Source organism: Epinephelus lanceolatus, chromosome 10, assembly GCF_041903045.1.
Source record: "Epinephelus lanceolatus isolate andai-2023 chromosome 10, ASM4190304v1, whole genome shotgun sequence".
In the NCBI taxonomy this organism is placed as follows: Eukaryota; Metazoa; Chordata; class Actinopteri; order Perciformes; family Serranidae; genus Epinephelus; species Epinephelus lanceolatus.
Genome location: NC_135743.1, coordinates 29,192,312 through 29,218,437, shown reverse-complemented (window position 1 = coordinate 29,218,437; position 26,126 = coordinate 29,192,312). Strand labels below are relative to the sequence as shown.

Here is a 26,126-nt window from a genome sequence, read left to right as displayed (position 1 = left end):
AACTTGATAAGCATCTTTCTAATGAGAAGATGCAGAAAAGATAAAAGTGACTATTGACCCATACTTACTCTTAACCTGAGTCTCTGGAGCTTTGACGTGGGACAACATGCCGGGCATGTTGACGCTGTTCCTGTGCAGGTACTTCAAGAAGACATCAGCGTTACGTCTGGCTAATGTGCAGGCCTGTAAGTGTGCAGAATGGGAACAGGTGTCACGTACAGGGTCGATACCATCTTACTGATTTTGATAAGCTTCGACTCACACAAAAAAAGGGATTTGACGTGTCTTTTATCAAATATAAATAAAACAACTTCTCCTTTCTCACCTTGAGGAAGGCCTCTTTCTGCTCCAGATGTTTGCTGATCATCGGGGTGACGTGGTCCGACTCGCTGTTGGGGCCCAGTTTATCAGCACCGCCACACCAGTCTTCTTCTCTCTTATACTCCTGCTCCAGGCTTTCTAACACACTGCACACCTGATACATAGATGAACAGTACATAAATTTACTATACAATGTCACACTGACCTTCTCCTGCTCTAGACTTTCATGCGACCTGTGAAACTGCACATCCTTGAGGACACTGTTTTAATCATACTCTGGCTTTCCAGGTCTATTAATGTCCACAGAGGAGAGTGCAATTCACATTATCCCTGTCTTTCATTTTGGTTCACTCACTGCTGCTCAGGATTATCTAACACCTGTTTGTGCTGATGGCACCCACTCCCACACACAAACACACAAATACCTGTTCAGAGGTCTTGTAGAAGGCCACAGAAGCATTAACCAGCTTAAGTCGGTCCTCCATCTTCAGCATCAGCTGCTGCCAGTGGTCTGCCACCTTCAAGTCAAACAAAACAAATCAGTTTACCACCTGGAGCTTTAAAAAAGGCAACGACACTATCTACATTATTATTGATGTTTTCCCTCAGAGATGTATACGCTTGTAAGAAAGCAGTACCTTTTCTGCACAGTCTCTGATCATATCCATGTCATAGTGGTTTGCCTGGAGTAAGGCCTCTGCCTTCTGCTGTACCTGCAGCGCACTCTGATGGGTTTTCTGCATGGGGGATAAGAGCGAGATAAAGAGAGAAAAAACAATGAAATTCAAGAGTTACATGAATATCTGTAACACAATGACTGCTTTGAAAATACAGCCCCAGCTCCCTGTTGGACCCTGTGGGGCAGTTTGGTGGAGAGTGGAGAACTGGGGAGCAGCAGAAGAAAGGCTAAATAAATAAAAGTAGTGGCTGTGTCATAAAGATTGTCCTGGGGTGAGCATTCTGGAGAGGAAATGAGATAGGGAGGTGAAGAAGGACAGTATCTGGTGATTTTTCTGGCATAGCGGTTAGCCTGAGAATAAGGCTTTTTGCACCTTGCTGGACTCGGAGCAGTAGAGGGTAGGAAAACAGAAAGAGATAAAGGAAGGATGAAGGGCTTCCTGCTACCTTTGGTAATGTCTGCTGAACCTGCTGGGTACTATCAAGGAGGACATTCCCATATCACGTGCTCTTTTCTCACCACAGGGGACCCATTGCGGGTTGCAGGGACTAGTTATGGCATGCGTGTTAAAATTCAAGTCTCACATAAGCAATAATCATAAACATAGCTTTCTTCTGCGTGTGCATCTGTGTGTGTGTCTGTGTGTGCGAGCTTGGTAGAAGTAGGTCAGGTACAGGCCTGCATTAAAATGAGCCAGGCTCGATAGAGTTCAAAGGAAAGGCACCCTGCATAATCAGTAGTAAAAAGAAGAAAGGTAAGCAGAGACAGAAGAAAGACAGAGGTAGAGATATTAGTTATTGATAATTCTATTTCATGTGTGACTAGTTTTGAGTAGGGGAGGTGGCGCAGACACATATGAACCTGAGATGAGTTTTAGAAGGGCAAAATGTTGAAGGATGAAGGGCAGAGGAGCAGGGGAGATGCAGAAGTGGTAAAAGATGAGGGAAAATGGAGATGCAGAATCACGCATGCAGAGGTGAACCAAGACAAACAGGATGAAAAGGAATAAGAGGATATGAAGAAAGGTTGGAGGGCAAAGAAAGATGCAGTTAAAAGTACAAAGCACATGGACATCAACATGTTGCTTCTAGAGCAAGAAGAGGAATATTAAATACACATTTTATTTTACCTCGATTGCATGTTGGAATTGTTCATGCTCCTTCTGCAGCTGTTCGGCTTCTTGTAACGAACTGGCTGTGATCAGACCGGCGTTCAGCATGGACTCGCCATTACGGATCCAGCCCAGCACCTAAAATAACACACAGCACAGATACACAACGAGTTTGTTATTATTCACTCTTCATTTTTTAACATATTTGTGCTACCTACGCTGTGAAAAGATATTTAAAAAAAAAAAATCAAACTCACAAATAAACCAAGGTGTCAGCTGTTCTTCACATTTCTTAATTTTCTAGTCTTTGTTCATATTTTCTTTCTCATGTTTCCAGTGGCTCTACAGCATTTTCTCTCCATGTGTGTCAACTTTTCTCCTTTACGTTTCTTCTTAAATATATATTTTGCATTGCTTTCCTAACCCTGACACTTCCTCATTCCCCTGCATCCTAACCCTGTTGCTGTTTCAATCCTTTGACTCTCCCCAAATTTTATCTTGCACACATTTCCCCACCTACCAACTCCATCTTTTACTTAGTCCTTTCTCCCCTTTGTGCGTAATCTCTTTAACTGCCACACACCCTGCCTCGAACGCACGCTCCTGAATGCACACAAAATCCCATTTGCTCATATTTTTGTTGGCCTAGTTCTCGCCAAAGGGCATGTTAAATACAGTCTGTCACCTCTCTCTGTCTGACTCAGCATGCACACCTGCTGTGTGGGTGATGGGCAGAACTGCAACTGAAGCTTGGCTATAAAAGTGATGATGCAACACAGCTCTGACTCCTGTTTTTCAGCAACTTCAACGCAGCCTATGTTTCCATTGCATTTGCGATGTCCCGAGGCGGGACACGTATGGGTGTTGGCTGCCGAATATCAGAGGAGCTGTATGAACACATGATTTAATGCATGAACAAACAGCTGCAGTGTCAGACATAATGAGGACATGTATGATTCATTAGCATGGTATGGCATCCCCTTAGATTTACATAATATATTCCAGTATTTCATCATCACCTTACTGTACTTAAGAGTCCTTTTATCTTTGTTGCTCTAACCATAATCCCTATTCTTAAAGTGTGTCATTTCATAATGACATGCAGAAAGCAGTTATAACAAGTAACAACCTCTGAGTTTGGGGCATTTGAAGCCAAAAAAAAAAGGAAAACACACTAACTCAACTGGAGCACAGTAGTAGCCAGGACTGAAAGACTGCTATATAAATGAGCAGCAGAAATATACAGGCTACAATTACCAGATTATGGCTGTGTCTAATTTTAGTCCAACAGGGTTTCAGAAATTTTCCAGAATGCAGTGCAGGGGGCATTACAGCCAAGATTTTTAAGTGACCGTAAGACAGAGGCAGTCGTATTTTATTTTAAAATCGTGTTAATTAAAAAAAAAAAAAAAAAAAAAAAAAAAAAAAAAAAAATTAGTTTATGATATTTGCTTGAAGTGGTTTAAAAGTATCTTAAAAACCAGAAGCCACAGTTTAAGATTCTGATTTTCACATCCCTATTAGCTGCACACACATGCATATATTTCTGTAACAGTCCATAGCTACATATATAGCACTGCCTCTCTGTGGGTAGATGAGTAAAAATAACACCATCATCATACTGGCATCACACTATCATCATACTGTCAGATCTGTTTGTTCAATACAATGGCAGGGCATCTTCTGAAGTGTTTTGCTGCAGTTCTCTCTGGGTATCATTTTGGTTTATTTTAGTCTCAATTTCCTATCTGCCACCACTTTTGTTCCATTTTTCATTAATTCCAGCGCGAGTCGAAACATAAAGCCCGTTGTTATTCGGCTGCATCAGCATGATAACGGGCCTAATTATGAAAATTGGCTCTACGTTTGTTTTTGTTTTGCTTTCAAACATCACTAGGCTACATTGCAAACTCACAAATTTCTTGCTGTGATTTTATTCGGGTACTAAGTGAATATTTGGGAGAGAATTACTCATTGACATGCACTTCACTGACACAACAATAAACTAAGAAATTATCTTTCCCTCCCAACAAGTCTGATTCTCTCTGGCCCATTTATCCTCTTTCGCCCCAACATTTCCATTTATCTCTGTGTCTCTTAAAACTGCGGATGAACATCCAACCAAACTGTATCGCTCAGACTGCTCCCCAAAGTCACAAAGATACTCAGACGGATAGAAATGCAGTGAGCAAGAGAAAGAGAAAGAGGAGGGAAAGAGATTGTTGACACAGGATGAGTCATCTACCCATGGTCATGTACAGACAGGGCATAGTGTAGCCTTTTAGCACTTCAACACGCTCTGCTGAAACATCACGATATGCTATGGCAATAAATTGTCAGAATGAATTTTCACATGTCAGTTTGACCTCAGCATTACAGAATAGCCCTAGGTGTGCTTATTTCTGAAGTACAGCACATGTGAGCATTCATATATGAGAGCATGTATGAGCTCTACTTTCACACCAGTATCTTACACTACATACAACATGTTTATTGTAAATAAAATAAGCTATAAGAATATATGACGATTATCCTGTGTAAGTGAAAAGCCTTGCTCTTTCACAGCTTGTCTTTTACTTTCAAAGTTGCACCTACTGTGAACTTTAAAATCACTGCTTGAAACTGTGACACTGTCTATCCTTGTTATGCTCTTTTGTCCTTTTCTTCTTCAAGTACATACCTGTTTGACTTCAGCCTGCAGATGCCTTAATTGGACGCACTGCTCCAGGTGTCTCCTGTGCTGCTCTGCTGCCAGGTCCAACTCCTGCTGCTTTTCGTGGAGAAACTCCAGCAGGTCCTGGACCCGTGTGGCCATGTCCACATCTCTGTCGCATAACAGTTCCACACCTGGAAAAGGCATTTTATTATGTTACTATTTACTGGTGTAAATCACCAGCTTCATCACGATACGATATTATATCGATTTGTTTGGACGACGATACGATGTTTGCCGATATCACAAAGTCTGTCACGATACGATTTTGATTCGATTCGATTCAGGAGCCTGTGATCGATATGATGTGATATCATATGCCCATCTAACACAATCATTTACATCAACTCACAAAAACAACTACAATATGATTTGACCATTTTATTTCTGAGCTCTGTTTATTGTTTGAGTGGAGGCGCGCTTGCCCAGAAATGGTGACACAGACGTGCTATGTGAATTTCAAAATAAATGTGTATCTTTAAGATGACGATATGGATCGATGTTTTCATTTTGCATCGATATAATCAGATCGTTAATCAATGAATCGATGTATCAATGTGGATCGATGTATCGTTACACCCCTAGTTACTAATAACAATATATCTTTTTCATGTCTGTTTTTCTTCCTTGTTATTCACTCAATTTTCAGTTCCTGTTAGTCCATCCATCAATCAATCCATTTTCAAGCACTTATCCAAAGTTAGGTCGCAGGGGCAGCGGGCCGAGCAAAGCATCCCAGACGTCCCTCTCCCCAGCAATGCATTCCAGCTCCTCCTGTGGGACCCTGAGGTGTTCCCAGGCCAGAGGAGATATGTATCCCTCCAGCGTGTTCTGGGTCTGCCCTGGGGCCTCCTACCAGTGGGACATGCCCGGAACACCTCTAATGGTAGGCATCCTGATCAGATGCCAGTACCACCTCAACTGACCCCTTTTGATGTAAAGGTGCAGCGGCTCTACTGTGGGCTCCCTTTGGATGTCCAAGCTCCTTACCCTATCTTTAAGGCTGAGCCCAGCCACCCCACGGAGGAAACTCATTTTGCCGCTTGTATTCGCAACCTCATTCTTTCGGTCATGACCATAGGTGTGGGTTGGGACGTAGATGGATCAGTAAATCGAAAGCTTTGCCTTCCAGCTCGGCTCTCTCGAAAGCTTTGCCTAAATCGAAAGCTTTGCCTAATCGAAAGCTTTGCCTAGCTTCCTGTTAGTGACAAGTATAAATAGGTATTGAATAGAGAGGCGTTTAACAGTTCTGTACACAACACTACTAAATCAACGTACTCTGTGTGGAATTTAGAGCCGAAACAATTTGTCCATCAATAGATAAGTTGATCGACAGAAAAAATAATTGATAATTATTAAATAACCAACTACTTGTCAAAATAATTTTTCATGCAAATATGGCAGAAAATGCTGTTTTCACCCTCTCAAATATGGAGATTTTCTACTTGTCTCTGTTTTAGACCATATCAAAATGGATGTCTTTGGGTTTTGGACTGACAAAACAAGACATTTTAAGACATCACCTCAGACTCTGAGAAACTGGGATGGACACATTTCACAATTTTCTGACATTTTATAGATCAAACAATTCTTGTACATCATCTTTAATACAATCAACAGATTAATTGATAATGAAAACAATCAATAGTTGCAGCCCAAATGGAATTAGAGGGAAGGTGTAAAATATGTATTTCATGAACGTAGTCTGTTTTCCCTACATGTATAGATTAGCAACAACAGGATGGCTAGTAGTTCAAAAAACTATTCATAGACGGCATAGACAGTTTACATTTTTATTAATAGAACGCCATGCAGACTGTGAAATGCTGAATAGCTAAATAAAAAGCTAAATAAACAGTGTCTGAAAGTCATTTCAGCACAAATCTCTTATTACAAATTTAGCATTGTCACAATGTACTCAAATTTTAGGGCTGCAGTCTTCAGCAGCACTGTTTGTCAATTGTGATGCTAGCTGTAAGGCTAGCCTGGGTAAATAATTGTCAGCAAGCTTCAGAGGAGAGCTCTGCTACCATTAAAATAGTCATGCAGCGAGCAGTGGCGGTGTAGCTGGCAGACTATAGAATAAGATTTTGTAAAACCTCAACTAGAATTGTAGTCTCTTAAACTTTCTCACAATGGGCCGACAATCTTAAGCATGTGCACATCCCATTTTGGCTACACCTCTGTTCCTTTACCATCATTTATATTACCATATGTGAGTATTGTACCTACATACTGCATGTCAGTGGTGCATTTAATCTACACTTGAAAAAATACAATACTGTTGTTTACTGTTTTTATTTCCTCACTCACCAGATGCCTGGACCTCTGTGACATACTGCAGCAGCTCTTGTCCCTGGTGGATGACGTCAAAGGTGAGGTTGTTCATAGTAAGCGCTTTGTCTGCATGATGCTGTAGCCTCTGCTCTGCCAGCGTCAGGTCCTCTGTGTCAAAGTCACTCATCTGCTGGGACAGTTCCTCATTCCATGACTCCAGGTCTGAGATGATCTGGGGAGGGAGTGAGACAGGAAGAGAGGTAAACTCACTTGTGAAAAAAATAACTTCCACAAAAATGACAGAGAAACGATAAAAATAATAATAATAATAATAATAATAATAATAATAATAATAATAAAAAGCCTATTCTAGTTAAAAATGATTTTGCTTGCATTTTTGACTTCATTTGCAGTCAAGAGGAAAAATGGAGGGAGACAAAGACAGTATAAAATAATGTGTAACAAAGTCCCTGACCAAATTCAAACCCAGGAAAAGGTTTCATGGTGCAAATATTACAGTGCTGAGACATCAAGATGCGTAAAAAAATTATTAATCACCACAAACTTGGTTGTAAAGCCCAGTAAAAGCCATTTCATTATTTTCTACCATATCATTTTATGATTAAGAGAATTTTTAAACACCAAGTCAGACAGTTTAATCGCTGTAACCCAGCACACTAAGCTGACTGCCATAATAACGGATAACATATTACACTGGTGATGCATGGCTGGTAAAGCAGATGTACTGAGATGTCAGTGCTTGTCTCTGACTACCCACACAGACTGAATCATGATACCAGGGGCACCTTAATCCTGGCACCATCCAGCTCTGTCTGTCAATGTTTTTCTTCTGCATCTTTATGGAGTTACCACAAATTGTCATATAGTGGCTGATGCTTCATTTACTGTACCTAAAGAGAGAATCTTACTAGAAACAGGTTTTAATTACAGTCTCCCCCTTTTGTGTACGCGTATTTTATTCTAGTTTTCCCATGAATTTAATAACCCGTCTTTCCTGATTTGCTGTTTGACGTAATAAATGCTGTCGCTGCTGCACGTTGTTGAGGACTCCCTTACCTGCGAGGCATTTACTACGTAACAAATGCAGGAAATATGAAGTTTTATTGAAAGCAACACTGAGACTGAAGGACAAATTATATTAAGTAGATACAATCAGAGTACATTTGTGAGTGAGAACTGTATTTCTGGTAAAAATTGAAACAGTTAAAAGCAGCAAATTTTATGGCATATATTATACTCAAGGAAAAAATGGCAAGGAGAAGATGATTTTACTGAACCTATCATGCGAGCCTTTCCTGATGTTTTATTTAGGACTGGACTCTTATGTGTTGCCATAAACTGACCACTGGCTTTATATTTGGGGCCTGGAGCGGTGTGAGATTATATCTTGATTTCAGATTTCAAGATTGACATTTACCATTCTTTAGCGATGACATGAATCACAAAAGACAAAACTGATTAAATTTCAACATTCAAGCTCTCAGCTACTCTGGTGACATGTGCAAAAGCTTTAAACAGTTTGAACCTAGTATCTCTCCTACATTCAGCTGTTCTGTAACCTTATAAACTAATGTCAAAAATGTGTCAATCCGAAATGTGTGGAGTTACCATGCCCTGACAACTGGACGTCTGTGAGAGTTATTAAGTACAGTAATGGGAATATGTCATGCAGTAGCTCACAACAGCTCACAATTTGATCTGTGTGTATAAATGAAAATGAGATGCTTTGGCAGCTGTCCTCTTCAGTTCAGACACTGCTATCTTGTGTCTTAAAAGACCTCCAGCAATGGAGAAAATTAAGTGAATAGACTAAGAAAATTAAAGTCCAGTGAGTATGTGGGACAGAAAAGAAACAGTGATATGTTTGCATGTCTGTAAACTTGGCTACTATCAGATAGAAACACAGTTGTTGGGTAAGAAGATTCTTAACAGGAAACTGAATACCTTTATAAGAACATGATCCTCTCAGGCCATGCTATTTTTAATGTCCTCTATCTCTCAGGTTCTTCACCCAGCTAGAGAACTCATACAGTCCTGTTGATGTATGTTAGAACTTCAGAGGTGCAACAGACAGAAGTTTGATTCATTGCACCGTGACAGTATATAAAATGTAAAACTTGGCAAAGGACGGTGCTGCATCTCAGCAATAACAGTTTACTGCAGGCTGACTGCATGAGTATGCTATTTGTCATATGCAACATTTACAGAAAACCAGGGAGTAGCTGCCAACTGCTCCTAAAAGTCAGGACATATCAAATGCAAACAGAAAATTCTGTTTTAAGTGTACAATGAAAACTGTTCTCAGTAATAACACTTTAGCTATTAGAAACAATGAGTCCATTTGTACTGTTGCTAACAAAACAAAATCTCAGTAAGTCTTTGTTTGCTGTCTCTTATAATTTCTCTCTTCCACTTGGTTTCTTTGAGTAGGATAAACTGTGCTTCACTCTAATTCTCATGATACAGACAACGGAGTCTGAGTCACAGGGAACCAAATAGCTACCAGTGTTTACTCTCAAGTTTACCTCCAAACACCAGCTGTCACTAAGCTGCAGTTTTACCATGGACAATATTTCTTTTGGATCCTCTCGTTGGTACCAGCACAGAAAAAGTCCCAGTGTGTGCGACTACAGTGGATTTTCCTCACAGACAAAAGTAATAAGGAACAAGAGGCCATTTGGCTTTTAAGATTTTCTATAATTTAACATGTTTATATGAAAAGGAGGGTAAACCTCTTCTGCAGTAAAGATTCTCTGTTCATGTAGAAAAGCATGCTTAACTTATGACAGGGTACTCCAGGTATTTGGATACAAATTCCCCTTCTGTAAAACCTCCTCTGTATAGACACATGGCTTTCTTGGCTACCATACAGAGCAATCTTATCAAACAGTTTTATAACAGAATAATAAAATACCCCCTCTAACCACTCTTGCAAAAAAGTAGAAACTTACCAAGCACTCATTTGCACTCTGCTCTCCTCTCCTCTTACAGTTGAGTAAAATGCCCTCTGTGTGCAAAAAGACCATCTCCCTCAGCTACTAACACTGTGGAAACTAACTAACAGAGGAGATAATTCTCCTCTTTGACCACGTTTTTTTTCCCTTCTCTGTGGTGTGCACTGATACAGAGCTTATCGTCAGACAAGAAAGCACTGTGAGACAAGTGCATGTCTCACCTCAACCCATGCTCTCACCTCGAACTCACACACCCCCAATCAAGCCAGGAGGGAGTGTCACAGTGTGTGTGTGTGTGTGTGTGTGTGTGTGTGTGTGTGTGTGTGTGTTATGGGGTTGGGAGTGGAGGGAGACAATCTCTCCTCCACCCATCTTCATGCTCCAGCACTGTGTCATATTAATCCTTTGTCTATGTGTGTGTATGTGTGGGCGTGCTTCAGTGCTCAACATGAGAGATTAGCAGATTCACCACCATTCCCTGACTTGACATGCAGAGCTAATGTGAGACTTATCTGTTCTCTTGGACTTTACAATACAGACATAAAAGGCTCGAAACCAATCGCAGAACTTCTATCAGCACACAGTGGAGGAGAATTAACTCATGAGCAGACATGTAATAAAACACCACATACTTCCACATCGTGCACAGAGTGCAGATAATAGGTTTTTTTGTGTCAATGCTGCAGGTAAAAATAGAAACATAACAATTATTACATAATCATCTAATCATGAACACAAACAAAAGGAGCTTAGCCTAAAATTACTTCCGTACAATCAGATTTGACACGAATTACAACATTTAACTTAAAGTTCTGACTTTGATTTTGTGCATTTAAAAACACATCATTAAAAGAGACTAAAGCCATGCAAACAGCTCTGCAAGGCTATACTAAAGCAGTTAAACCAAATGTTGCTCCAAATGCTACATGTTAGCACATCTTGTTTAGTGAGTTAGCATGCTAACATTTGCTAATTGGAACTAAACAAAAACTACAGCTGAGCCTGAAGAGGATGTCATTTGTTTTGCAATTACTGTATAAAACAAAGTATTGGACAAAACTAATGTTAACAGTCAAGGGGTCGTCAAAGTGACAACAATTCATTCTGAGGGGGACATAAATGTCTAACAAATTTCATGGCAATCCAGCCTGTACTTGTTGAGACATTTCACTCAAAACCACAAATGTGAACATCACGGTGGTCTTAGCGGAAAAGTCAGGGGATCACTTAACTCATTAGAATTTGGGGCTGCCCCCTAACAGTCCACCAAATGTTAGTCAACCAGAAGGCCATTAGTCAGCAAGATTTCATTGGTCGCTTAGTCGAGGAAAAAACAAACAAACAAACAAAAAAAAAAAAACGGTGAAACAATATAAATCTTAACCTATGTGACCGGACCATGTGGGAATTTAATTTGAAAGGACAGACACAGGAAGAGGCCACGCTCAGCAGTCAAACAGGAGTGACATTACAAACCAATCACAGTTGGCAGATATCTTTCCCTTCTTCTGTAAATATTCAGTCTGATAAATATGGAAAAGTTGATCGCTTTAGTACAGGGCTACCCAGAGCTTTACATCTGTCCCAAGGACGATAGGCCTACACACTTATAAACAGCACCTGGAAGATGATCAGCTCTGCACTCAGGATTTCTAGGAAATAGGCTATACAACGCTTGTTAAGGTTGCTTAGGAACCTCAGACGCAACCTGTTGCCATGCTCTTGAAAGCTGGCACAAAAAAGGCACAAGAGTAGTGCCCAGTGCCCGACCTTACATTTTCCATGCGGTTAAAGGCACAGCATGTGTATGGCCTCAGATTTACAGGGCTGATACCTGCAGTTATTACACAGGCTAGTTAATAACATGTCAGGCAGGAAATCCAAAGTGTGGGATCATTTTGAGAAGTTGAAGGATGAACCCAAGGTGATATGTAAACGCTTCATTCGTCAACTAAAAACATGACGTATCATCTGAAACATGTAAGTAGCTACATGCCCATTAGCCACTTCACAATCATTACTGCTTTGCAGACAGCGTCACTAACAGGCGGCTCGCTCAGTGTGTGACGTGCACTCGTAGATAAAATATAGGCCTATATTAATGAAGGTTCATTAGTACGGTTTTGTATTTCTCTGTAATGTAGCACAGTGTTAACAGTGTTATTGATACTATTCTTTCTCACACCTGGAAGTCAAACCATTGTGTTGCCCTGCCCAAAATATATAACTTCATCATTGAATCTATATCATAAACATGCAGGTGATTATCCATTGACAAGATATGCTGACACACAGACACTGCTGTCCCTACAGCAATGCCCCTGGTGAGGCTTAATAAGCTGTACTTACATCACACTAGTAATGTGATTAAAACTATTTTATACACAGACACCTACTTTCCATTTTTTTTATTTACACTATCCTCATGAATAAAAACCTATATCTTTGCTGTAAGCCTTTTCTTCCAAAGTAACTGAGCATAATTCATCTGTCAACATAGAATGTTTTAACAAATCTGATTTGACAGCCATGATAAACATCACGAGTAACATAATAAAACATATTTTAAAAGAGCAGTTATCATTTTTGAGCACCAGCTGAGAAAAGCATTCGCTCTCACAGTGGGGCGTTAAGGAATTAGCGAATACAATGCCACCGATTGGCGGTTGGGGAAGGGGAAACCAAATTGGAATGAGTCAGTGGATGAGATGCGTCAAGTGGAACTAAATACTTTTTTAATGTAGCACATGTGAGAGTATCGCTGTGAATTCAACCAAGCTTTGAACCAGCAGGAATCCTCACTGCAGGACTGAACCTCGCTTTTACTGTGTAACAGTCCATCAGCTCAGAGTCACAGTCATTTTGGTTTTCCCGTGTGACCCTTGCCAAATGTAACTGATCCTTTTGCATTGAAGGGGAAAAAAGCCAGTAATTAAAAATAAAAGGTTTCATATTGAACATTTATATGTGCTGTTCCCTTTTAATCAACTTGTAAAATTTTTTGCACTTTTGATTTCACATCCCTTCTTCGTCTTGATGTCCATAAACACCTTTGCGCTCTGCTTTACACCTCCATTTCTGCCTTTCATCTACCACCTTCTTTCAATATGTAAGTTTATAAATTCTGGTCCACCTCTGATGTTTTTCAAGCTCATTAGTGAAGCTCTTTTGCAAACTCTATCCCCTCAGATATTGTACATGCAAGTCCATATGCTCCTTACACTATCACCCCCTTCTTGCTCTCTCGATCCTGTGCCGCCCTCAAACACCATCTCCTACTGCTCTACTTCATCTGCTCGCTCACACTTTTGCCTAAACATAGCAGGATAAAGCAAAAAATAAATATTCATCATGCACCAAGCCTCCATCTCCTGCCTACTCACATCAATGGCGTCCCTCTCAAAGATGCGGAGCTGGAGGAAGAGCTCCAGTTTGATCTTCCTTTCTTGGAACAGCTCCTCCATCTGGCCCTGGGCCTCATCCAGCTGCTGCAGCACGCTCTCGATGTGGGCCATGGAGCTGTTGTGGGGAGTCTTGTTGCTTGAGATGGCCGAGTCTCTGCGGAGAGAGGTCAAACGCAGGGGATTGAGAGGGTATTTATGGTCAGGGATGTGGCTCCAAGTTATTGTGGTAACATCCCTGAGAAAGTCAAAGAAAACTAAACGTTCTTTTGAATAATTTCATCTCTCCTTTGCTCAGTTTACTGAGTTTGTTGAGGAAAATCCCTTCTATCTTTCTCTTTAGCCTTAGTATTTCTGTTCCTTTCCCCCCACTACCACATGATTGTCTAATGATCACAGATAAAAATGTCAAATCGGGCCTTGGGCTTTGCATTCCTTAGTTTGGTATGTAGGAAGTTGTTATTGTGAGTTATACAGGAATGATGTTGTAATGTCGTCACTCTAAACTATTCTGGATAAAACTGTTTGTATGTGTTGATGTACTGCACGACTGCAAGAGTATATTATATATTAACATATGCTTACATTAGTGTAGCATGTATTATCAATAACTATCACCTGAGCTGTTGTATGAGGTCCTCTCCCTCCTTGATGACATTTACAGTCGCCTGCAGGGTGGTTTGCTGTTGCTGCCCAAAACGCTTGATCAGGTCCTGCACCGCTTCCACCGACTCTGCATACACATCATCCAGCAGCTCCTTCTGAAGCTCCTCCAACCACGTCCACAGCTAACAGTGATTGACAGGGAAGGCAAGCCAGTTAAAATGGACCAACCTCCAAGAGATGAAGTTTAAAAAAACAAACAAACAAAAAAAAAAAACAGGAAGCAAACTGAGCAGTCCTGTTGCGAACAGAAAACACATGCTGAAGGGGGTGGGGCAGATACACAGAGCACTGTGAGTTAAACACAGATGTAGGGAATCGATAGACAAGCTGCCAAATGGACGGACAGAAGATGGGAGACAGAAATTAAATCCAACCAGTTCTGCCCAAAGCTGGTGTTTTGTGAATGGTCATCTTTGTAACAGATTAGCCATCTGGGTGAATTGGCTCAGTGTACTAAAGCCCTGGCACAACATCCAGGCTGCAGGAGAGAGACCCTGGCACCCGCGGTTTGTCTAACACCCACACTGCCTACTCAAAAACACGTCTACTTTTGGTATTGTTACCATTGTCCACTTAGTACCATACAGTATCTTACATTATACCTGACATCTACATAGATACAGACAGTGTTGTTTGGCAACCATATATACAAATGCCAGTTAGCATCCAGTGGTCTGCCCCTTCCCTTTTTGATACTAACGTAAATTTAATAGCAATACTGAATCACTACAAGATAAAGCCTTTTGGAGTGGAGTGACTTCATCTGTGTGCTTCATGAATATCAGTGCAGATGAATCCCCTCTTTCTCAATGTAGTTCATGCTCTATCTCCACAGTGGACCATTTGTTGCCTTTCAACATGCTGGACTACATCCAAAGGCTTCTACAGAACTAGGAGAGGTGATGGGCAGGAAAGTTGGAAACATTCATGTGTGCACTCATGTACACACACAGGAGGACATGCACGTGCAGGCACACACATGAAGGCACACACACACACGAAGGCACACACACACACACACACACACACAGAGTGACCTGCACCAGTGTGAGCTGACAGATGGGATGAAGGAGATTAGTCCATATGGACATTAAAGACTAGCTTCATTAATAACACCGTGGCTCTGACTGTCTCTGTGAGTCTATGTAAACAGGATGTAGTGTTAACACATGCAGAGGACAGGTTAATTCTGACAGTCAAAGATGTGCAGTGTATGACTTTCACATTATCATACAACAGTGAGAGGAATTAAAGGAGTGGTGCCATGATACGCACCATAGCCACACAGCATATACAGATCCCTTCCCTGTCCTACATAGTTTGTGTTTTCTTTATTTATTTTCTAAGGAATGAGGTAAATAATAATAAGGAAAGATAGAGGGATAATTGTCATGATCACAGTGTAGAAGGCAATTTGAGGCAGATTGCCTTTAATTTTTGTAAACACAAGCGCACTACAGAAGGGAAAGCACAGATGTTTGGAGAGGAACACCGTAGTGACTTGCAGGAGCACATGCGCACACAAACACAAACACACAGATGAGTAAGGCACTTTAAATTTTGGTCATAACTCCTGAAGCATGCGGTATATAAAGCAAAATTATTTATATGCGTGTGGCCCATTTGACATAAAATGTGATAAACTTCATCACAGTTAGGCATTGTAGCCTAAATTATAATGTCAAATGTAAAAACAAATTATGATCAATCCTGCATAGTTGAAAGCATTTTAACTGCATGTTCTGCTACAGAAATATGATAAACCAATTCAGTCATGTGGACATGGAGAGGAGAGGAGAGGAGAGGAGAGGAGAGGACACACCTCTTTGACATGTGTGTGGAAGGCAACAGACATGTCTAGCAGGACTTTACGCTGCTCGACACGTCGCACAAAGTCCTGGATTCGATCTTCGAGCTGGTGGGCAGCCTGGTAAATTTCCTCTGGGTCACACTCTCCGGTCTGGGCCAGCTGCTCTGCTGCCTCTAGCAACTTGTCAGCATTGGTGTAGGTGTTCTGAAACGTTAACATAAAGCATATTTAAAATGAGAGTACAGTAGGCTTGACTGTTGTGGCCAACTGCTCTTTAGTTTGTAAGATTTGTATTGGTCTAGGACAATACAGCAATGTCAAATCTTGATCATTTTAGTAAGCATTTCTTTCCTCTGAAATAAAACCTTTTGCCTTAGACATGCATTTTTTTTTTAAATGCACATTTGAGGCCTAGAGGAAAGAGCATGTCACAAGATGACGATCTGATCTGCATGAACACTTATGACTTATAACTCACCTGAGCAACCTCTTCAAAGTCTTCATGTCTCTTCTGCAGAGCCCTGGCTCTGTGTAAAGACTTCCCAACTCCAGTGTGTTTACTGAGGAAGGCCTCGCCATGGTTTTCTATCCAGTCCAGCACCTTGAACACACAAACACAAATACAGTGCATGCACATAGTTTCATTACACGCAACTACAGTACATTGAGATTGCAGTGTACATTTCCAAACAGTAGGGGGTGCAATTGACTGGCATGACTGTGTTCAGATCACATTAGCAGTACAGTAGTCTACAGCTGTCATCTCTCTCGCCCTCGCCCCTCTGTCTTGCTCTCTGCTCCCACCCACCCCACCCACCCCCACCCTCCCTTCTTTACTCTTTTTCCCCATCTGCAGTCTGTCATGTTTAAATTACACAAGTGTGGACAATTAAGTTTTGCCTAATAGGAAATCCAGAGCAGTGCAAAGTGTCAACATTTCCACTGTGGACGAGATTAGCTGTAAATCTTTGCACATAATTACCTTATTATCTATTAAACAGATGGCCATACTTCATCTGTTTCTATGTGGGGTAATGAAAGGGATTTTCACAACGCTTTCAAGGTCTCTGAGAGAATATTTTGATGGGATAAACACATACGAACACATGCGCAATGCCCTTGACACTTTATGTGACAGTAAATTGCATCACCATGGAAACCACTACCAAGAGAAATGGGTGATGAAAGAGTGGATGGAAGAGGGGAAAGACAGAAGTGCAGAGATACAGCAAGTCAGAGAGGGAGGGAGGGAGAGAAAGGGGGAGGGGGCAGAGAGGCAGAGAAGAGTTCATGCCCAAAGGGTAGGAACACAGAGATGACACTATACACCAACTCAGTAATTTTGATCGAAGCGCTCTGCCATACAGACAGTCACATAGAGCGATAGAAACTCACTTAAAAACCCCAGGAGGAAGTGAGAAAATGCTTTAAGGAAGCTCAAGCTGATTATAGTACATCTTAAAATCACACCCTCTGCTATCCAGTGTTGAATGTTTGCAGAATATCCCTCTGCAAAACAACAAACATTTCTCAGATCTTTAAGAAAATCTTAAAATAATACGACAGCAACACCAAATGTATGTGTTGCTTTCATTTTTGCCTTATGTTTGAACATTTTCTATTCTTGATTATGTCTTATAAAAAGCTCAATAAGTTGATTAATTAAAGTAAAATGTTTGGGAGGATATGTGTGCACACTGGTACTGCTTTACATTACTTAATGGACAAGCTATAGTCTTCGATGTACACGTGTACGCGTGAGTGTGCACGTCGGCCCACGTGAGCATAACAAAACCTGCTGAAACCCACAAAGCTGCAGGTCTCGTTGTGGGGGGACTGTGCTCTGTTTATCTGTACGTGTCTCTTACTTGCTGTACGTCCTGCTGGAAGACACACAGCTGCAGCCGTTGGTGCAGGCGGACTTTGCGATGCTGCCAGATGTTTTCCAGCTGCCTCTGGTGATGCAGCACCTCATGGATGATATCTAGGACGTGGTGCACAGCTTTGGAGTAGTTGGCCGATGCCATCAATGAGTCAGCGCTTCCTGGGGTCAAAGGTCGCTGTAGTTTGTCCAAAAGAGATTTCCCATCCTGGCTTACCTGTAAAAGGCGATGATGTGTCATTTGACAATATGGCAAAAATTCTCAGGTATCTCATTTGGAAATAATGAAATGTTTCAAGTCTTTACGGCTATATTCCTCAATGAAAAGATGACAAGGGTACACATTAAGACAGCAAAAACAAAAAACTGGAAAACAGGTTCATTCAGACTGAACAGCACAGTCATCTCGTCTCTATTTTCAAAAACATTTCACTAACTGAGGTCAATTTTCAGTAAGATACAAGGATACTAACTACTGATTACTACTTTTCATATTTGGTTCAACTTGAAAAACATTTTTTAAAAGGACTGTAACCTCCATTTTGTGTACATTTTTTCATGTCATAGGTATATTGTTTTTATATTATTTACCAAAAAAACTGAAAAAACAAAAACAAAAAAGCAACAACAACAACAAAAAGAAACAAAAACAAAAAACGCTTTTTTTTTCCACCTCTCCATCCAATAACTTTTACTGTTGGTTTCATGTTATTTGTTAGATTTGAACTTATGTAAGTAAATAAAACTCAAACACAAATGGATGGATCATGAAAAGAATTGTTACTGTAGACTTTGAAGTGTATTGTAATAAAGATGCGTGTATATTCTGAGAAGCATGATTTGGATAATTGTCAGCTCTATTTTGTCCACTGTGGAAGTGAAATTAATATTTGCATGTTGTGTTTTGCATGCTCTTCTTTGTATACTTTTGTGAACGGACCTCAGAGTATGCGGTGGTGATGTGTTCATAGAGTCCCTGGTGATGGTGGATTGTGTCTTCCAGATCCTGAAGTTCAGAGGGCAGCTCTCCTTCACCACATGCCTTACACCATGGCTCTACTTTAGTCATGTACTGGGAAGAGAACACACAGGATAGTGATATAAAGACTTAAACATTATATCATACACATGTTATTAACATAGTGTTTGTCAAAATGTACAATGATATGAGATGTACATGGCCATCAAGTGTTTGATTTATCCGTTCTCAAACTTGAGCAGTCTCTGTTGGAACTGTTATTGTACAGTAAACTACAATACATACTACTGCATGCTATCTGGTGTGTAAAATACAGTATCCATTGTGTATGTATGATGGGGCTTTTATACCCAAGCAGTAGTGACCCTTGCTAAAAGCAGAGGAACTTTACTATTTAGTTGACATTTTAAAATTGTTACTATAATGACAAATGACAGTTTTCATTGTGTAGCGACAACTGACTGAATATTTAACATCTACATTTATGCAGTATGCGATCTTGTATTTTTCGGACACTAACACACGGCTACTCCTATGTATGCACAGTTCAGACTTTTCCCCTATTGAACACCACACATAAGCCAGTGGAAACAAAGAAAAACAATGACTCTGCATTAGGATGGCTCTTGATTGGCTGTCAGCTAAGCATAAAGGTTTGGCATCCACACTGTTATGGTTGGAAGCAGGAAGGCTGACAAGGATAGAGAACCAGAGAGACTGAAGCAAGAGAGGGGGAAAGTTCAACAAAGAAAAAAAAGCAACAGCAGAGCAGAGAGCTCTGTAGAAAGCTTTGATAAAATAGTGATTGAAAAGTTATTATTCTGTTTTATTAAGGAGTGAAAGGAAATGTGTGTCTCTGGAGCTTGACTCTAGGCTTCGGCTCTGGATGGAAAACATTCTTTTTATCAGAGCAACTAAACAAACCAAGAGCAGAGATTATTTTGCTACAAATATACAATGAAAACATGCAGCGTCATGTCTGTGATGCATCTCTGTCCACTGATATTGACAACAAAAGCATTTAAGACTGTGCAGAAAAGAGGCCGCTCAGCAAACAATAGGAATCAACAACTAACTAATATGTTGTTACTGCAACCGTAAGCAAAACAACAGAAAGCATTATTGATCATTTAAATGGTCTATTAGGGATAAGGCAACCCCAGTGCATGTAAATTGTAATGGAGCCAATTTTTTTCCTATTACCCTTCCTCTTTAAAAATATTTTTCTAACATATGAAACTATCATAAGGTTTGGCACAAATGACAGAAACTCTTGTCAGCCTCTAACAAACTGCAATAGATCGAATACACTCCATTCTACCTCTTATTTACACAGTATGTACTGTAGGTATGTACAAACTAAAATATGCAGTTAGGTGGATATGTAGATGTGCTTCTGTGCATATCATTAAACAAAAAATACACATTTATTATAACATGCATGTGTGTACAAGTCGACGTCTGTCATCATTTGAACTGTGCTTGATTTTCTGTGTGTCTGTCACTGTTATGTGTCTGTACCTGGTCTGCTTTCTGGTGGAAGCTGGCAGACATCTCCAGCAGGGTGCTGCGTTCGTCCAGTGCTGCAGCGAAGGCCTTCCACTCCTGCTCCAGCTGTCCTGAGATCTGCTGGATCTGCTGGGAGGCGTAGTGGCCCGACTCCAGGAGCCGGTTCCCAACCGACATGATCCGATTGATGTTCACATACACATTCTGTGTTTAAGGCAGAGGTAGAGAAGCAAGATGGCACGGATTAAAAAACATGTCGAAATTAATTAGTTTTAATTTAATTAAATACAGGATCAAATTTGTTTAATTATCCTTAACATAGAGAGACAGTCAGTGAATACTAATGTGTGCTAACCAAGGAAAACTGACTCATATAACCAATGCTGTTGTTTTTAATGTTAATATTTGGGTAAATTAGCAGGCTGCCAGTTTAAATATTGTTGTGCTTTAATTTTGGGTGCCATGATGCATGAAACTGACACCATGTCTTCAAACAACCAAGATTGCTTCTATTTCTATGAAGCAATCAAAATGTGGAAGTGAAATATAGTAGCCACAATTATAATTACATACACAGTGAGTAATATTAGAGAGAATAAAAGTCAATACATGATTCACCCTTGTCATAAGCTACCCCTTCCCACACACACACACACTCACATAGACACACACACACACCCTTGTGGACATTAAAAAGTCATTCACTTGGGAGGCATACCCCATGTGAATAATGAAAAGAAACCCATTTGCCTCCTATCTTCCCGTCTTTTTTAATATATGGGCTCCAAGCTGTTTTGTGTAGATAGACATGGATCAGCAAACGCTAATTAACAACTGTGTTAACAGCCTGTTATTATTCTATTCAATTACTGCTCCTGGAGCCTATTATGGCTCTTAGTTTGCTTGTTTCAATCACAACAGGGAGGAGAGATGAACCAAACACCAGCTACAGCCCTCAGACAGAGGTGGGGTGATTCAAGCAACAAAAATGATGAGTTTTCATCAAAGCTGCAGACACTGGGTTGGTGCTTTGTTTCGTATGAGGCTTTGAGATGATTTCTGAAGGTGTCTTTTTCTGACATAATCAGGGTTTGGAGATGGTTTGGAGTAGCTTCACTTTTACTTGTAGGAGTTTTTGCATGGAAACCAAGCAGAGACATTCTCCACTGTCCAAAATCCAGGAAAATCTTGGCACTGGGACATAAAAGCACTAGATTAAGTCTGATGTTGGCTCCAGGATAATAGAGAAAATGGCGTGCTTAAAAGTATGGCTCACATGAGAAATCAAGGGAATCCAACAGCCCTTGAATACAAAGCAGTAGGTGAGTTGTGATACACAAACGAAAAGTTCTGCACTACTGCAACTGGCTGCTACTATAGATCTTATGTGGTATTAGAGAAAACTATGGGGTATTTTGGAAAGGACACATGCACAAAAAGACTTGAAAGAGAAACACCCATCCATGCATGCACATACACATACACACATACAGGGGAGGAGGGGACTGGGGCAGAGAGGGAGAACAGAGTTCCAGAGTCACAACCAATAAGCCTGAAGGCCTTCGAGCCATCTGTAGGACATTATGAATTAGATTAAATAACAGTCCGGACAACTCGAACACACTGGGTGGTAAAGCTTTAATCCTAAACTGATGGACGGAAAGGGGGAAGGCAGAGATAGGAAGAAGGTATTCCTAACTCAAAACTGATGAGAGTATGAGGCAAGTGAGAGAGTGAGCAAGATAAGGGGGTGGGCCGACATGAATTCATCCATACAGAAAAGGGCAATGACGAGACCCAAACTGTATCTCTGTATTTGGTTCCTAGTCCACTGTATTTACTTTGAGCCCTGAGTGTCCAGATTCATACAGTCATTCACGTCTCCTAAATATGCACAATACCAAAAATCCCTCTATAAACTCCACCTTTGCTGGATATGTGAATTAATACTACACGACACGTCAGAAAAGGCACAACATGATGATGTTTTTGTCCTTGAGACCGTTGTTCAAATGTTCAAAATTCAGTCTTCAGGTTTTGAACTTAAGTTTGACACACTGCTTTGCCACATCAGTCCAATTCCCATGCTTAGCAATGACAAGCCATCCAAACAATGTAAACCACAGCTTTGAATAATTCCAACTGTTCACTGGTAGACTATTTATCTCACAGCACCTACTTCTGCTATTCTATTCCCACTCTACAAAATACCTTCTGTATACAAATTGAAGGCAAATCATCTCCATGCCCCCAGGGCTGTTCCAGTGTTTTCCCATATTTCAACTTCACATGTTGAGGTGCTAAAATGATCATCTGTATAGACTGTGTCACTTGTATTGTGCACAAATGTAGTGTATTTTGTTGTTTCTGTGATCTATTACTATTTGCTACTGAAATTAGCTCCAACACAACTAAGTTTGATGATGATTATATACCTATCAATGGCATCATTGCCAGGAGTTAAACCTGCATCTCTATTTTCAGATGATTCAGTCTTTTTAGAGTTCAGTTTATGGTTACATACGCAAGATGTAATTGTGTAAGCTGAGGTTGGCAAGAGGTGGAGCTAAAAAAGTTCATTAGCATTAACAGTTATGTGTAAGGTGTGGTGTTAAGGTGTGTTTGCGTATACATAACACAGTTGCAAAGATAGATGGATAGAGACGCAATTTAATGATGGAGGCGACTGCAGCAGCACATGATGAATACATGACAATGGATGCTGAACAATGGTCGGGACCTGACGACATTTATGAAAATGAGGGTACATTTGGTCATGAAGCAGGCCCTGATCCAAGAGGACAGAAGCTAAAACAGATGAAGAGAGAGACAGTTGCAACTAAAAGACAACTGCAAAACACCCCAAATCCGACCCCGGCACAACCTTCTATCCCTCTGACCGACAGATACATCACTATCAGACGCCCTCCAACGAATCAAAAAAGAGGACAAAGAACATCCGAATTAGGTAAGGTACAAACTCAAATTCAAATACTGTAAATACAGAAAATGCAAAGCAATGGCATATCATACTTGTAAATTACAATACTAATATCTTATCTTCTGAGTAGACTTCCTCAGGCTTACTACAGTGTGCTTGTTGTTGCTGTGTATTCTGTTACTCGGAGGGCTGCTTGGTCTAATCTTCCACTGTAAGTCTGAACTTTCTTTAATGAAATCACAACCTGAAAGATGCAGCTTATGCTTCCCCTGGAGTTAAAAAAGATGTGAAAAAAATCTAGAAAAAAGGTGTACTGCATAAATTTTACACTGTATTTATATATGGCACCAATTTAGCTTGCTTAGGGTGATCTTGTAATGTCTTGTATTGATGTGTAACCCTTTAACACCCATACGCCTTTTTGGGTAGATTCACCTGATTTATGACAAATGGACCATTTTTGATCATTAGAGCCTTTGAAATTTGGACATAAAGGGCTCTAGTTTCACAGACCAGGCAAGGCGGAGGCACAGCGCACCTGCGCTTCGCCAACTGGGTGTGGCCAGGCAGATTTTGCAAGTTTGGCACACCGTGCGCCTGGTGCAGCTACTCCTCTTTCCCACCTCGGTCCCTCCTACCTGCGCAAGTCGTAAAGAGGGAGGAGAGAAGGCGTGGAGTGGGTTTTACACACATCACACCAATCAAATGAGCCCCTCTCCTCGCCCTTAAATGCGCCGCACGAAGGCGTAATGAGAGTTTACTCAATTCGCCATGGCAGAAGAGAGCAGCAGCGTCAGACGGCCAAACTTCTCCCAGGAGGAAAGTGATGTTTTGGTCCGGGAGGTCCAAGCTCGCAGTGTCTGAATATATGGAACTGCGAGCAGACCTCCACGGGCTGATGATGCAACAGAAGCCTGGGAGGAGGTCACCACAATTGTAAATCAATGTTGCGTTTCTCTCGTGCATGTGCGCTCTCTTTCTCTCTCGCAGTCTCAATCTGTTTCTTTTCTTTTGACTTTTCTAAGATGACAGATGCTGAATATATACTTCCTATCTGATGCTGTGGCTGTTTGTGGTTGGCTGAGAAGGATGTGAACTTATTAGTTTGCAGCTGTGTTAATCAAATCAGGTTGGGTTTCCATTACGCGTGCCAAACGGTGCCAATCCCCTTTGATCTGACATCAGATGTGACGGGACAGTTGGTATAGAGATACATTTATGTGCTGATTGCAGATAGTTGCATTGATCAGTGGTTTTTGTGGTTATTTATGGCATTGTTAATGGCCTGATATTCTGGAAACCTGCCTGTGAGCTTTTGGTGACGTGTACGCACTGTCCGCCGGTCAGCCAAACTTCGGCTTACACTGGCTGTGCTCCGCCTGCACTGACAGTAGACCTGGTTTCAACTGGCGAGCTTTTAGCGCACCTTCGGCGAAGCCTTTTGGCACGAAACTGTCACTGCGCCAAGCTGGATCTGTCGACACCTCCCCCTGCTGCGCCGCCACACCCATCTCAGCGCACCTCGGTCTGCCAAACTACCAAACTGAGCGCGCCTCGGGTTGCGCTGCTCGAAACTCTCTCTGTGTGGGGTTCGCCATCCTGCGCCACCCTGCGCTACGCCGGGAAACTAGAGCCCAAAATGTTCAAGGTTTTATTACACTATAGGACTGCCAGACTGCTTTGCTGCAAATATTTGTTAAAAAGGGATTTCCTGTGTTTGTTTGTTTTTTTAATGACCATGGTTAGCAAAAGTTTGGCTATGAGTCTTGAAGTACACATATTAATAATTATTTACATTAATTTTCATTCTACTAGCTGTCTGTGAAAGCTCTGCTAAGTGTTGGTGTCTAGGGGGCTAAACAGTGGGTGATAAAAAGTTAAATAACGTATGTGCATACATGAAATACAAATGTGAATGTGTATTCTACTTGGCCTCCATGAGAAACTAAACTGACAACCATTTACATATCTTTTATAACAGATACCAAAACATGTAAGGACCTGAAAGTGGATATGGAAAATGTTACCCGGGAACTAGTTAGTGGGTTACTAGGTTAGTGTTCAATGAATATATTATTCATGTTGACAACTAGAAATTCAGAATGTTTACATTTTACCAAAGCGTGCAAAATAAATAAATAAAATAAGAAACACATCAAACATTTTATAAATGCCATCCCCATCAATGTCAACTGTTGTTTTGTCTTTGCAGACAATCTGAGAAACCTCTCTAGAACATTTCACCTCATTTCCAGCACAGACGACAGTGTTTGTTTCTCTGGGTCTAACCTGTTTGCACTGCATTGTGACGGGCTTGGGGTGAGGAATAGATTTGTCTGATTTGTGTGGCTGTTTGTGTGTGTCCACTTATGTACACTTATAAATACAGTATGAAAAATTTGACGGTATAAATTGAGAAAATTTTAACTAGCAACTTTTTTTTCACCTTTACAGGTGCAAATGAAAGAAAGGTTCCATCTGGGTAACATCACCCCATCATCCTTAAACTGCACTCTACTTCCCAATCTTCACAATCACAAACACACTGCAGGAAATGGCCTACGATAGGAGCAAACGGGATAACCATTTCTTCATATATCCATAACCTTTCTCTAATTTGTTTATTATTTCTTAGAGTATGTTTTAGGAATGTTTTGTGCTATTTACTGTACAGGTGAGAAATATTAAATTTCCTGTCTGCCATTTATTCCTGTTTTTTAACAATTCATCAATGTATACACATTTATCCAACTAAATACAGGACAGTTTAACGAAGACCACTAATATATGTTTGTCATTTGTGAAACTATGTTGCCAGTCTTTGCAAAGCCAAGAAAATCTGCTTTTATATTTTTTCTCAGT

At 40.7% G+C, this 26,126-nt stretch overlaps 1 protein-coding gene across 2 annotated transcripts in view; it reads right to left on the bottom strand.

Moving 5' to 3' along the window:
* The window catches only part of triob (trio Rho guanine nucleotide exchange factor b), a 123,790-nt gene that overhangs the window by 37,537 nt on the left and 60,127 nt on the right, over window positions 1–26,126 (bottom strand). For both annotated transcript variants that reach the window (XR_013492222.1, XM_033641515.2), the window contains exons 9-22: window positions 20,336–20,527; window positions 18,776–18,907; window positions 17,822–18,052; window positions 16,432–16,554; window positions 15,966–16,157; window positions 14,096–14,265; window positions 13,460–13,634; window positions 7,138–7,333; window positions 4,792–4,958; window positions 2,130–2,249; window positions 960–1,058; window positions 747–839; window positions 326–475; window positions 69–183 (exon numbers count right to left, since the gene is read on the bottom strand). Coding sequence is in view for 1 of the 2 variants with exons in the window: in XM_033641515.2 (XP_033497406.2) it covers window positions 69–183; window positions 326–475; window positions 747–839; window positions 960–1,058; window positions 2,130–2,249; window positions 4,792–4,958; window positions 7,138–7,333; window positions 13,460–13,634; window positions 14,096–14,265; window positions 15,966–16,157; window positions 16,432–16,554; window positions 17,822–18,052; window positions 18,776–18,907; window positions 20,336–20,527 (2,155 nt within the window). In the remaining variant the exon portion in view is untranslated. The remainder of the gene's footprint in view (window positions 1–68; window positions 184–325; window positions 476–746; window positions 840–959; window positions 1,059–2,129; window positions 2,250–4,791; window positions 4,959–7,137; window positions 7,334–13,459; window positions 13,635–14,095; window positions 14,266–15,965; window positions 16,158–16,431; window positions 16,555–17,821; window positions 18,053–18,775; window positions 18,908–20,335; window positions 20,528–26,126) is intronic.